Below are 14,455 nucleotides of genomic sequence, written 5' to 3' on the forward strand. Positions count from 1 at the left end.
ATAGTGTATATTTTAATTTAGTTGGGATTATTAGATGTTGTTCTGGATGTTCAAGAACTAATAGATGTAAGATTGGTTGTGCAATTTTCCTAAACCAGAATTGGTCAGTTGTGTATTAGTTGTGGTGTGATTGTGAAAATATTTTAATTTGTTTTGTTGGAGATATTGAAATTAAATTGAACAATAGTAATTAGGTAAAAATTTGCTAAAATTTTTTTAATATTAAAAGTGTCAAACCATAAAATCATTAATAAATAATTCAGAATTAAAGTCAAGTGTAAAGGTAATGAAATTAAATTTATAGTAATATAAAGTTATGATTATTTGTGCAGCAATGAGATTTTATGCGATATTACTTACTAAAAAAGTTAGAAAAATGTAGAAAAAGGCAAATATGAAAAAATCATTCATTTATGTTAATATCTGTTGAATTTAATAAATAGTTGAGTAGATTGAAAGTTAATCTCAAAAGATCTTTGAAAAAGTTACCGGGTTGAGCTGAATTATATGGTTTCTTTGTAAAGTTAAAAAAGTTTTGAAATTTTTTTTTGTTTTAAAGTCGATAAATAACACAAAAGATTCTCGACTATTTATCGACTTTAAAACAAAAAAAAATTTTCAATACTTTTTTAACTTTACAAAGAAACCAGATAATTCAGCTCAACCATGTAACTTTTTCAAAGATCTTTTGAGATTAACTTTCAATCTACTCAACTATTTATTACATTCAACAGATATTAACATAAATGAATGATTTTTTCATATTTGCCTTTTTCTACCTTTTTCTAACTTTTTTAGTAAGTAATATCGCATAAAATCTCATTGCTGCACAAATAATCATAACTTTATATTACTATAAATTTAATTTCATGTACAGTTACCTTTACACTTCACTTTAATTCTGAATTATTTATTAATGTTTTTATTGTTTGACACTTTTAATATTAAAAAATTTTTAGCAAATTTTTACCTAATTACTATTGTTCAATTTAATTTCAATATCTCCAACAAAACAAATTAAAATATTTTCACAATCACACCACAACTAATACACAACTGACCAATTCTGGTTTAGGAAAATTGCACAACCAATCTTACATCTATTAGTTCTTGAACATCCAGAACAACATCTAATAATCCCAACTAAATTAAAATATACACTATTAATTAAAAAATAAAAATAACATCACTTTATATATAACTAACAAAAATTTTTTGGTTTCACGGTTTAATGTCGTGTTTCCTTACTAATCCCCTCAAGATCCTGCCAATTATTTTGGTTTTGTTAATGCATTACATTCAAATCTGTCCCTCTACCGTCTCTCCCTTTAGCATAATATAGAGAAAAAGTATGATATTGAATACTACTATATTCTTCCCTTATACCGGAAAGTAACTGTATATTTTATACTTATACTTAACATACTTTTGTTGCCACTACATTTGAATACGTGCATGCATGTGAGTGTGAGGGTTGTAATCCATATTTACGTACATGTTAGTATTTATATGTATGCATAAATATATATACTTTAATATTGGCTTTATCATTACCCTTTGATTTCAACCAGACCACTTAACTAACTCTGGTTTTTTGTTATTTGTAGCATTTAATTTTTACCGTGACCTGAAGATGCTGTGAATATTGTAGACAGCGAAACCGGTCGTCAGTTGTAAAATCAATTGTTTGTGAGAACGTCTCTCTTTTCTTTACTACAATAGTATGGACTCACACATGCAACCCATTCATTTTTTATTTTATTTTAATTGATTATTTATCATAGTGGAGTGTTTGTTGTTATTTTTCTTAATTTAACAAGCTTTACACCATCGTCTTCAAATTTCACAGGTTAAATTTTCAACTTCCTGCGGAACTGTCACTTCTGTCATGGCATCATTCAAGAGTCCCCATGTCATCTTCACTTGCTATCAGACTGTCATCATGTGAACAAGTCGAATTAGAGCTCAGATGGTACCTAGCTAGAGCATATTAGAGGGAATATTTTGAACATCCATGTTTAAGTTCGCATATTTAATCTATTTTTCCTTGACGGATTACTTTTAAAGGGTTTTTACCCATATATTTTTACAATATTGTGTTTTGGTGGTTAGCATGTTAGATCACGTGAGTATAACCTACAACTTTTCTTAAACCGTAGTCGTAGTCAAAATTTTAAAAACTTTGCATTATCTTATCAGGTTATATTCATTTTCCGTAAGCACTGATGATGATTGGTCATCCAATAGAAAACTAGTTCTGTGATGTAGCCCTTTTTAGGGATTTTTAAATATATACCTTTTATAAAGGATTTTATTCGTTTTTTGTATTATGGTATATGGTATACAGCTAACTACTGGAAAACTTTTTTCTTGTGGGTTTAGTTATACGCCAGTCAATGGGAGCAAGAAGAGGATATTACCTCCGAATTCTATCCTACTGCCTAGATTTTAATGAAATTTTTTGCTTAGCCTCTACTTATCTCCTAATTCAAAGTCTACCCTATGCCGATGTGTGCTTTTATCGTGGGGTGGTTCCCACCCCTTCTTAGTGATGGAAAAATTTTTGCTTAAAATTACCACGGAATTCGCTAGAGAACCTAATTCTAAGCAAAAACTGTTCTATAATTTTTTTTCGAAAACTCAATACTTTTTGAGATATTCGTGGTTGAAAATTGGCCATTTTCATTGAAACCTAATACCTTCTCGAACGGTTTTTTGCGGATACCTTAAAAACTATGCATCTAACTAAAAAACTGTATTAAACAATTTTGTAGGTTATAAAAAAATAAAACAAAGAGACACTTGTCTTCATAAATCTTCTAGTCATAATACAAAAAGAGATCTGGTAGGTGAAATTAGTTTGGTTTTTGGTACATTCCCAAATTGGTGTATTCAACTTGAAATAACAGAGAAACGGTCGATTTTAGGCGTATAATCCTACTAAAACCTTTTGTAGTGCTTGAAAATACCTTTAAAATGAGCTATATCAGAGGTCCATTACATTAAAATTAAGCGAGATATGCTGCAATCAAAATGGATAACTAATGTATTTTAAGAAAAAATGAAAAGTAATTTTAACCCCCCTCCACCAAAATAGAAATGCATCGTTTTCCTTCCACAATACCTTTTATTATAGTGTTATTTCTATGTTCAAAAAATTTGACGGGTTTAAAATGAATGGTTTTTGAAAAAAAAAAGATCAAATTATAGAGAGCATTTTTAAATTTTCTTAAAAATCTTCCCTTTTCTCCATGTAACTTGAAAATGATAAGACATAAAGTAATGAAAAATAAAAAGAAAATTTTTATCTGAAAAAGCCCTACATTTTTGTGTGGTATGTATCTTTTTTCGTATCTCTTATATTTTTCGAGTTACATGGAGGAAAAGGAAGATTTTCAAGAAAATTTAAAAATGCACTCTATAATTTGATCTTATTTTTTTCAAAAACAATTCATTTTAATCCAGCCCAACTTTTTGACCATAGAAATAACACTACAATAAAAAGAATTGTAGAAGAAAAACGATGTTTTTAAATTTTGATGGATGAGGGATTAAATATACTTCTCATTTCTTCTTAAAATACATTAGTCATCAACTTTTTTGCAGAATATCTTGCTTAGTTTGAATGTAATCGACATTTAGTATTGCTCATTTTAAAGGTCTTTTTAAGAACTACAAAAGTTATTAGTATCATTATACACCTAAAATCGACAGTTTCTCTGTTATTTCAAGTTGAATACACCGATATGAGCATGCAGCAAAAAAACAAACTCTTCTTACCTACCATATCCCTCTTTGTATTTTAACTAGAAGATTTATGAAGGAACGAATCCCTTTTTTTATAACCTACAGAAATATTGTATATAGTTTTTTCGGAATGGGACGTTTCGATGCCGCCGGTTCATCGCCGGCCGTTTCGATGCCGCCGGTTCATCGCCAGTCCATTTCATCGCCGTCATATCTCGCATTTCCTAGAATTCCTAATTAATACTAAAAATAACTAATAATTGTAACTGTCGAAAATTCGGAAATATATCAGATATTGATAAATTGACTGGCGATGAATCGGCCGGCATCGGCATCGAACTGGCGGCATCGAAACGGCGGCATCGAAACGGCGGCTATGAAACGTCCTAGACCCTAGTTTTTTTGTTAGATACATAGTTTTTAAGGTATTCGCAAAAATCCGACCGAAAAGATGACATTTTTCAATGAAAATGGCCAATTTTCAACCACGCAGAACTCAAAAAGTATTGAGTTTTCAAAAAATAGTTATAGAACAGTTTTTGCTTAAAATTAAGTTCTCTAGCTTCTTCCGTGGCTATTTTAACGAAAACATTTTTCACCCCCGAGAAGGGGTGGGAACCACCCCCAAGATAAAAGCGCACATCGGCATAGGGTAGACTTTGTTTCTTGATCTATTGTGACTGTGAAAATCTCAAGTAAATCGATGTAGTAGGATGGAATTCGGAGCCAAATACCGTCATTGACTGCCCTATTATTAGTTTTTGGAAATGTTTGACTAAAGTAAGTATTTTTAAACTAAATGCACAAAATTATTTTTGTTGAAAAGACAGTAAATTGTACGCACCTACCGAGGGTCTTGTTATTATAGTTGGTATCTTTCCTTGACACAAGTCATTGACAACATGTTCTCCTAAAGATTTTGCAAAGGTGTATGTATTGGGCAATGGAGAAATATATTTTTGAGTTAAAGTCTCTAATGTCTGTTGATCACATTCCTCGGCTAACATGATTGCATCTCTCCAGCTTGTATGAGCTGGATAAAGTTTTTCTTCTACTACCAATTTATCACAGTTGCAGTAAGTAGTTGATATATGTACAAATATTGAAATACTCTTTAAATCCAAGGCTAACTTTGCAACTTCTCTCGTTCCTCGAACGTTTAAGATAATGGCGTCTTTTAAGAAGTCATCAAAACGAACTGAAGCTGCTGAATGGTATATTATATTTACAGTGTTAACTAGTAACTCTCGATCTTCTTTGCTTATACCTAAAATTATTAAATAATTATTAACACCTTGTCTTTACAGAACTAGCATTAGAAAAAGTCGTACGAGACGCTAATATAGATAGCTGGGGAACAATATTCAATAGATCTGTCCAAATTCTAGCATATGCAGACGACGTGGACATTATAACAAGAACCAGAGCGAGAACTGCGGAAATCCTAACCGAGCTAGTAGCAGCAGCAGAACAAATGGGGTTACATATAAATCGAAATAAAACAAAATTCATGGCGACTAACACAAACACAAGAGCTGGAAATATTGACGCAGATCTAATCATCAATGACCAAAACTTCGAAGCGGTCAAAGAGTTCATATATCTAGGGACATCGGTTAACCCCAATAATAACACATCAGAGGACATAAAAAGACGAATAATAATTGCAAACAGGTGTTATCATAGTCTATCAAAGTACTTAGCTAACAAACGTCTGTCTCAAAAAACTCGTATAAGGCTGTATAGAACATTGATAGTCCCCGTTCTCACATATGGATCAGAGGCATGGACGCTAACTAAAACAGATGAATCCGCTCTGTCGATTTTTGAAAGAAAGGTGCTACGTAAGATATTCGGAGCGGTCTGTGAGAACGGAATATGGAGGCGTAGATATAACTTTGAACTGCAGAATATCTACAAGCATACGTTTGGTGGAAAAGATATTATCACTATAATTAAGCGAAACCGCCTGCAGTGGGCAGGACATGTAGCCCGGGCCCCTGAATCGAACATGATAAAAAAGATTCTAACAGCGCAACCCGTGGGAATGAGAAGACGGGGTAGATCAAAGCTGAGGTGGATGGACGGGGTAACACATAATGCCGAGAAGATCTGAGTCGGCAACTGGAAAATGCAAGCAAGGGACAGAACAGAATGGCGTAGAATGCTTGAGAAGGTCGAGGCCCTCTAAGGGCTGTAGCACCAAGATGATGATGATGACTTTACAGAACTACATGCTTATTTCCACTAATTCTTTGGTCTAGAGAATCTATAGATTGCTAGCTAAAAGTCCCCTCCCCCTCGTATCTTTTGAATGGTTATACTTATACAGCATGTTTAGTTTTAAATTAGATATACATCCAACACATGGTAACACTGCGCGCCGTTGAATACTAGACGGTCCCCAGTTCCCACGCTAATGCACCGTCGCTCCGTCCTCCGCCGTCATTCGGCGATTAAACAACGATAGTGTAATAAGCAATGTTGCCGATTTAAACATTTTCTTCAGTCATTTCCTTCAGTTTAACATTTTTCTCGTAAGTTGAATCAATTAAAGGATTGTTTGTGAAAAATCGAAACTATATCACTTCGAAAGCTCATAAATACCTCGTAATTCTGCCGCAAATCTCTATTTTTAAGTAATGGGTGGAGGGGGCTGACTCAGCCACAAAAAAATTAAATTCCTGCCTAGTGTAACAAGCTCAAAATTTTTAATTTACGGTATATGAAAGCTCATATACCGTATCAAAGCTCGTAATTTAGCGCTATTTGTTTTTTAATTTCTGCAAGGTGAGGGGGGGGCAGCTCAACAGGATTTATAAATATATAGTGTAAATTTACAAACCTAAATTTAATTCCGAAACATCGCCTTTAATTGGAATGAGTTTCCTCAAAGCATCTGGATTTTGATGACGCAATGGATTAAATATCTAAAATTAAGAATGTAATGGAAATAACATTTTCATACCAAACAAAGAAATCAACATTTTATTAGCAAAAAAATAAAAATTAGAAGTAGACATTTAAAACTATAGCAGTTAGCAGTGTATTGGTACAAAATTGGTTTTTGAGCCTGTTGTAACTTGCCCACAAAGCTTTTTCCACCCCCAAAGCTTACTTACTTACTCCGTGACGTTACAAGTCTTCGTGGGTTTTAGCCGACTCAAAAACAGAATACCTACCACAAGAATGGAGATCAAGCATCCTAATACCTCTCTTCAAAAAGGGAGAAAAATTGGACCCGGAGAATTACAGAGGAATTAATTTATTAAACACAACACTAAAATTAACGACCAAAGTAATAACAAACAAACTGAATAAAATTATAACATTAGCAGAAGAACAACAAGGTTTTAGGTCGGGAAGATCATGCACCGACGCTATATTTATAATGAGGCAGATTCAAGAAAAATCGTTAGAATACAACAAACCGGCATACTTATGTTTCGTGGACCTTAAGAAGGCATTTGACAGGGTAAAATTAAAAGACGTTATCCATTTATTGTACGCAAGAGAGGTACCTCTAGGAATAATTAAAACGATCGAAAATATCTACCAGAACAACACAATAAAAGTAAAAGTAGATGAAGAACTAACTGACCCAACTGAAGCTGGTAATGGGATAAGACAGGGAGATTCCCTAAGTCCTCTGTTGTTCAACCTGAACATGGACGAAATAATAAAAAAATAAGATATAATAATATATACGAAAAGAGCTTTTACGTTACCAAGTTATTTAATTATTGATTAACAACTACTTTTCTAAAAGTTTAGTTGAAAATTAAAGATTTTGTTGGAAAAACCCGCTTTTTCCGGGGAAAGTTTTCGTCGAAGTAAATCGGAAAAAACACATCTGTATGCAGAATTTAATTGCGGTGAATTTTTATTTGGGTGTTTTTGGTCTAAAGTTAAAATCTTTGGAGTTATAGAGCAAAAATTGAAAAAAACACGATTTTCGAGCGCCATTTTGTTTATAAAAAAAGTAGCACACTATCTGCGGACTTTGCATATCTATATTATTAATATATACAATTATAAGATTCGATTCCAGCAATAAAATTGCTGGTAAATAACTTTTCCCAAAAATGGCCTATTCTCCGATAATCAGCCCAGACTATGTATGGAGCTTCTGGAGAGCTATCTTTTTCAAAGTTTAAAAATCATTAAACATTATTTAAGATCGACAATGCTTCGAAAAAGATTGTCTGGGCTAGCAATATTAGCAATTTTCAATTAGGAAAATCAAATTCTCTTGTTCCAATTAGGAACAAGAAAGGCTATAGCGGGATAAGATGGTAAAATTTGCACTCGGCTCGATTCTTACTTGGTATAGATCAATCGAAAGTACATACCTAAAAACTCCCCTATCCAAAATTTTAGCTCCCTACGTGGCCCCAGGTGTCCCCTATCGTAAAAAATGTGTTTTTTCGAAAAAATTTTTTTTGGGCAAACCTTTGCGTTAAAAACTGTGAAAAAGTTTGTGAATATAGATTTTTATGCCCAAAAACACATTGATTTTTTTCAGATTTTTCGGATCAAAATTGAGCTCAGGAAAAATTTTTGAATTTTTCAAAAAAATTTTAGGTTATGTAGATAATTTTTGGCTAGCTGCGAAATAATTTTTTTTAGTGTATTTTTCCACTCTTTTGAATGGCGAAGATAGATTTGCCATTTTATCGCCGGAAATTCCTCAAAATTCGAAAAAACCCATTTTTTAGTGTGTCCCCCTCATATTTTTAGCGTTTACTGAGCGACCCTTTGATTTAAAAAATCCGAAAATATTTTGAATTAAACATACATTGTTTTGTCCAAAAACATCCAGATTTTTTTGATTAAAATTGAGCTCAGGAAAAATTTTTGAATTTTTCAAAAAAATTTTAGGTTATGTAGATAATTTTTGGTTAGCTGTGAAATAATTTTTTTTAGTGTATTTTTTTCCACTTTTTTGAATGGCGAAGATAGATTTGCCAGTTTCTCGCCGGAAATTCCTCAAAATTCAAAAAAACCCATTTCTTAGTGTCTTCCCTCATATTTTTAGCGTTTACTGAGCGATCCCTTGATATAAAAAATCCGGAAATATTTTGAATAGAACATACATTGTTTTGCTAAAAAGTATCCTGATTTTTTCAGATTTTTTTGATTAAAATTGAGCTCAGGAAAAATTTTTGAATTTTTCAAAAAATTTTTAGGTTATGTAGATAATTTTTGGCTAGCTGCGAAATAATTTTTTTTAGTGTGTTTTTTCCACTCTTTTGAATGGCGAAGATAGATTTGCCATTTTCTCGCCGGAAATTCCTCAAAATTCGAAAAAACCCATTTTTTAGTGTGCCCCCCTCATATTTTTAGCGTTTACTGAGCGACCCTTTGATTTAAAAAATCCGAAAATATTTTGTATTAAACATACATTGTTTTGTCCAAAAGCATCCAGATTTTTTTGATTAAAATTGAGCTCAGGAAAAATTTTTGAATTTTTCAAAAAATTTTTAGCTTTTGTAGATAATTTTTGGTTAGCTGTGAAATAATTTTTTTTAGTGTATTTTTTTTCCACTTTTTTGAATGGCGAAGATAGATTTGCCAGTTTCTCGCCGGAAATTCCTCAAAATTCAAAAAAACCCATTTCTTAGTATCTTCCCTCATATTTTTAGCGTTTACTGAGCGATCCCGGAAATATTTTGAATAGAACATACATTGTTTTGCTAAAAAGTATCCTGATTTTTTCAGATTTTTTTGATTAAAATTGAGCTCAGGAAAAATTTTTGAATTGTTCAACAAAATTTTAGGTTATGTAGATAATTTTTGGCTAGCTGCGAAATAATTTTTTTTAGTGTATTTTTTCCACTCTTTTGAATGGCGAAGATAGATTTGCCATTTTCTCGCCGGAAATTCCTCAAAATTCGAAAAAACCCATTTTTTAGTGTGTCCCACTCATATTTTTAGCGTTTACTGAGCGATCCTTTGATTTAAAAAATCCGAAAATATTTTGAATTAAGCATACATTGTTTTGTCCAAAAGCATCCTGATTTTTTCAGATTTTTTTGATTAAAATTGAGTTCAGGAAAAATTTTTGAGTTTTTCAAAAATTTTTTAGGTTATGTAGATAATTTTTGGCTAGCTGCGAAATAATTTTTTTTAGTGTATTTTTTCCACTCTTTTGAATGGCGAAGATAGATTTGCCAGTTTCTCACCGGAAATTACTCAAAATTCGAAAAAACCCATATTTTAGTGTCCCCCCTCATATTTTTAGCGTTTACTGAGCAATCCCTTGACTTAAAAAATCCGAAAATTTTTTTAATTGAATATACATAGTTTTTTCCAGAAGCATCCTGATTTTTTCGGATTTTTTTGATTAAAATTGAGGTCAGGAAAAATTTTTGAATTTTTCAAAAAAATTTTAGGTTATGTAGATAATTTTTGGCTAGCTGAGAAATAATTTTTTTTAGTGTATTTTTTCCACTCTTTTGAATGGCGAAGATAGATTTGCCTGTTTCTCGCCGGAAATTCCTCAAAATTCGAAAAAACCCATTTTTTAGTGTCCCCCCTCATATTTTTAGCGTTTACTGAGCGATCCCTTGATTTAAAAAATCCGAAAATATTTTGAATTGAACATACATTGTTTTGTCCAAAAGCATCCTGATTTTTTCGGATTTTTTTGATTAAAATTGAGCTCAGGAAAAATTTTTGAATTTTTCAAAAAATTTTTAGTTTATGTAGGTAATTTTTGGCTAGCTGCGAAATAATTTTTTTTAGTGTATTTTTCCACTCTTTTAAATGGCGAAGATAGATTTGCCATTTTCTCGCCGGAAATTCCTCAAAATTCGAAAAAACTCATTTTTTAGTGCCTGCCTCATATTTTTAGCGTTTACTGAGCGATCCTTTGCTTTAAAAAATCCGAATAAAATTGAACGTATATTGTTTTGCCCAAAAGCATCCTGATTTGTTCAGATTTTTTTGATTAAATTTGAGCCAAGGAAAATTTTTGAATTTTTCAAAAAAAAAATTAGGTTAGGTATGTAAGTAATTTTTGGAAAATTTCGAAATAATTATATTTTCGTGATTTTTTTTTTTCGTTTTTTAAATGGTGGGGTTAGATTTTCTCTTCGGAACTTCCTCACATTTCGAAAAATAAAAAAACACTTTTTTGGTGTCTCGCCTTCCCATTTTTGAGCCCATAAACTGCATATCAATAAATAACGGTTTTTGCTATTTTGTTTGTTATTATTTCTACTGACATGATCAGGTTTGCCGTTTTCAAACCAAAACAAAAGTTCTTTTTTGATATGTTCTTCCATATTTTAAGCACATAATCTAATTTATACGTGACTCTTTTAATACTTTTTACACCAAAATATTTTGCTAAAACATCATTTTTTCAAACGAGTTAATAACCGATGATAAAAATCTGAAACTTTTATTTAATTTTTTAATAGGAAAACAGATGAAATACGATTATTTGATGATCCAGTTCGTAATTTACTTACTTACTTAGTCCTAAGCATTTCTACCTTTAGGTGTAAGGCTGGTTCATAATTTAAATAGACATAATATAACCAATATCTGCGGAATATTTCCAGAATGCTATGTATTAAATGGATGATTTAATAATCAACCACACTTCAGTTTATGTAAAAAAGCTTTTCAATGATGAACTTGCTTTGGTTTTTGATGGGACATATTTACGTCGTCAAAAATGTAAAAATAATTACCAAAACCGACACAACTATTATGAGAAAAGTAATGGATGATCCAGTTGGTATAAGAACTGGATCATCACTGGTGTCATGAAGGAAGGTGATGTTTGCATCGTGGACAGAGGTTTTAGGGATGTGATACCCTACCTAAAAATCAAGAATTCAAGGTTCTTATGCATGCCTTAGAATAAAAAAGTCTAATTTAAGTGCGATTGAAGCAAATGAATCTTGCTTCTTCACAAAACTGATATGGGTTTTGAAGGCAATCCATAGCATCCTTAGCAAAAAATACAAGTCCTTTCACCAGCAATTGGACAATAGACTTATACCAAAAGCTGCTTCATATGCTAAGATTACATGTTTCCCCAATAACACTTTTGGTAAATGCTTATAGTGATAAATATGATGATGGATTGCAAGAGATAATAATTCGAAGAATTTTGGACTCCAAATCAAAGGAAAATACATTAGCATTAGAGGTTAAAACACAGAGATGGTTCAGGCGGCCCACTACTGCGGTAAAACTAACTGGTCAAGAAATTGATGATTTTCCGGAGATGAACGAAAGGGATGTAAAAGAATTTTTTTCGGCGACCTACCAGTTAGGTCAAGCCAGGTACGGAGGTATTTTGCGCCATGCTTGTGACTGTGCCAACGGATTAGGAACTGTAGGGCGTAGGGTCCTGTTCTCACATTGCAGCAATCATTTATTATCTTATTAGCAATGCTAGGTATAAGTCAAAAATTATTAGACCAGCAAAAATGCTTTCAGACTTGTTTATCATACATATCAGATACTGATCCCGTAATAAACTAAGATACATAGTGACGAAGACTCAAACTAGTATTTTAATGTAAATTAGAGCATATAGTTTACTAGGTTGTAATTTTGTAATTATATATTTCATTATTATTAAAAAAAATTGAAACAAAAAAAGGTTCAATATGAAAATAAATATATATCTATTAATTTGATCCATAAATTATAATATGTAAATGATAATCACCACTCGAATAAAGGGGGAGCAAAAATCGTTATTGTCACGCATTAATTTAATTAATGCGTGACAAATATCAAAAAAGAGCGTTTGTTGTATTTTGAGCAGGTTTTGGTCTGAAAATGGCAAACCTGATCATATCAATAGACATAACAAACAAAATATCAAAAATAGTTTGTAGTAGTTATCAAAAAATAGTAGTTAATTGACATGCAGTTTATGTGCTAAAAATGTGAGGAGGGGAAGACATCAATACAGTTTTTTTTTTAATTTTTAGAATTGTAGGGAAGTTCCAGAGAGAAAATGGCAAATCTAGCCGCGTCATTCAAAAGAACGAAAGAAAAAATTTACGAAAATATAATTATTTCGAAGTTTGCCAAAAATTACTTACATACCTAAACTTTTACTAACTAACTTTTACTAACCTAAATTTTTTTGAATAACTAAATTTTTTTGAATAATTCAAAAAAATTTCCTGGGCTCAATTTTCCAAAAAATCTGAAAAAATCAGTATTTTTTGGCAAAACAATGTATGTTCAAAATTTTTTTCAGATTTTTTAAAGCAAAGGATCGTTCAGTAAATGCTAAAAATATGAGGGGGGGACACTACAAAATGAGTTTTTTCGAATTTTGAGGAATTTTCGACGAGAAACTGCAAATTTATCTTCGCCATTCAAAAGAGTGGAAAAAAATACACTAAAAAAAACTATTTCACAGCTAGCCAAAATCTACATAACCTAAAATTTTTTTGAAAAATTCAAAAATTTTTCCTGAGCTCAATTTTAATCAAAAAAAATCTGAAAAAATCAGGATGCTTTTGGGCAAAACAATGTATGTTCAATTCAAAATATTTTCGGATTTTTTAAATCAAGGGATCGCTCAGTAAACGCTAAAAATATGAGGGGGACACACTAAAAAATGAGTTTTTTCGAATTTTAAAGAATTTCCTGCGAGAAACTGGCAAATCTATCTTCGCCATTCAAAAGAGTGGAAAAAATACACTAAAAAAAATTATTTCACAGCTAGCCAAAAATTATCTACATAACCTAAAAATTTTTTGAAAAATTTAAAAATTTTTCCTGAGCTCAATTTTAATCAAAAAAATCTGGATGCTTTTGGACAAAACAATGCATGTTTAATTCAAAATATTTTCGTATTTTTTAAATCAAAGGATCGCTCAGTAAACGCTAAAAATATGAGGGGGACACACTAAAAAATGGGTTTTTCAAATTTTGAGGAATTTCCGGCGAGAAAATGGCAAACCTATCTTCGCCATTGAAAAGAGTGAAAAAAATACACTAAAAAAATATTTCGGAGCTAGCCAAAAATTATCTACATAACCTAAAAAATTTTTGAAAAATTCAAAAATTTTTCCTGAGCTTAACTTTGATCCGAAAAATCTGAAAAAATCAGTATGTTTTTGGGCATAAAAATCTATATTCAAAAATTTTTTGACAGTTTTTAAAACAAAGGTTCGCTCAAAAAAATTTTTTTTTGAAAAAACACATTTTTTCCGATAGTGGACACCTGGGGCCACGTAGGAAGCTAAAATTTTGGTTAGGGGGTTTTTAGGTATGTACTTTCGATTACCCTATACCAAGTAAGAATCGAGCCGAGTGCAGATTTTACCATCTTATCCCGCTATAGCCTTTGTGATGGTATAAATTTTAGCGATGTAATTAATGAATTTGCAACAGCAAAGTCTCTGAAAATATCGCTTCTCCAATAGCAGAAGAATTTTTTATTTTTCTATTATACCTAGCTATCTATAATTTTTGATTTTATAACGAAGTTGAAAGATTTAGTAACTGACGTATTTTTTATGGGAAATAAGCCACAATTTTACTAAAAAATGAATTTATTAACGTTTCGAAGCCCAAATCGGGTTTCGTTGTCAAAATACAAAATACTATTAAAATAAAACAAACATGTTGTTGCTAAGTAAAAAAATTCTTCTAATAATTTATTTAATCTGACTCATTTATATTGGCAATTCAGACGTATATTATACATTTTAAAGTA

The 14,455-nt window shown here is 31.4% G+C and overlaps 1 protein-coding gene across 4 annotated transcripts in view; it reads right to left on the bottom strand.

Moving 5' to 3' along the window:
• LOC114342489 (putative fatty acyl-CoA reductase CG5065) overlaps positions 1-14,455 on the bottom strand; it is a 269,687-nt gene that overhangs the window by 161,643 nt on the left and 93,589 nt on the right. For all 4 annotated transcript variants that reach the window (XM_050648568.1, XM_050648570.1, XM_050648569.1 and 1 more), the window contains exons 3-4: positions 6,593-6,677; positions 4,592-5,014 (exon numbers count right to left, since the gene is read on the bottom strand). In XM_050648568.1, coding sequence (XP_050504525.1) covers positions 4,592-5,014; positions 6,593-6,677 — 508 coding nt within the window. The remainder of the gene's footprint in view (positions 1-4,591; positions 5,015-6,592; positions 6,678-14,455) is intronic.

This window comes from Diabrotica virgifera, chromosome 4 (genome assembly GCF_917563875.1).
Source record: "Diabrotica virgifera virgifera chromosome 4, PGI_DIABVI_V3a".
Taxonomy (NCBI): Eukaryota; Metazoa; Arthropoda; class Insecta; order Coleoptera; family Chrysomelidae; genus Diabrotica; species Diabrotica virgifera.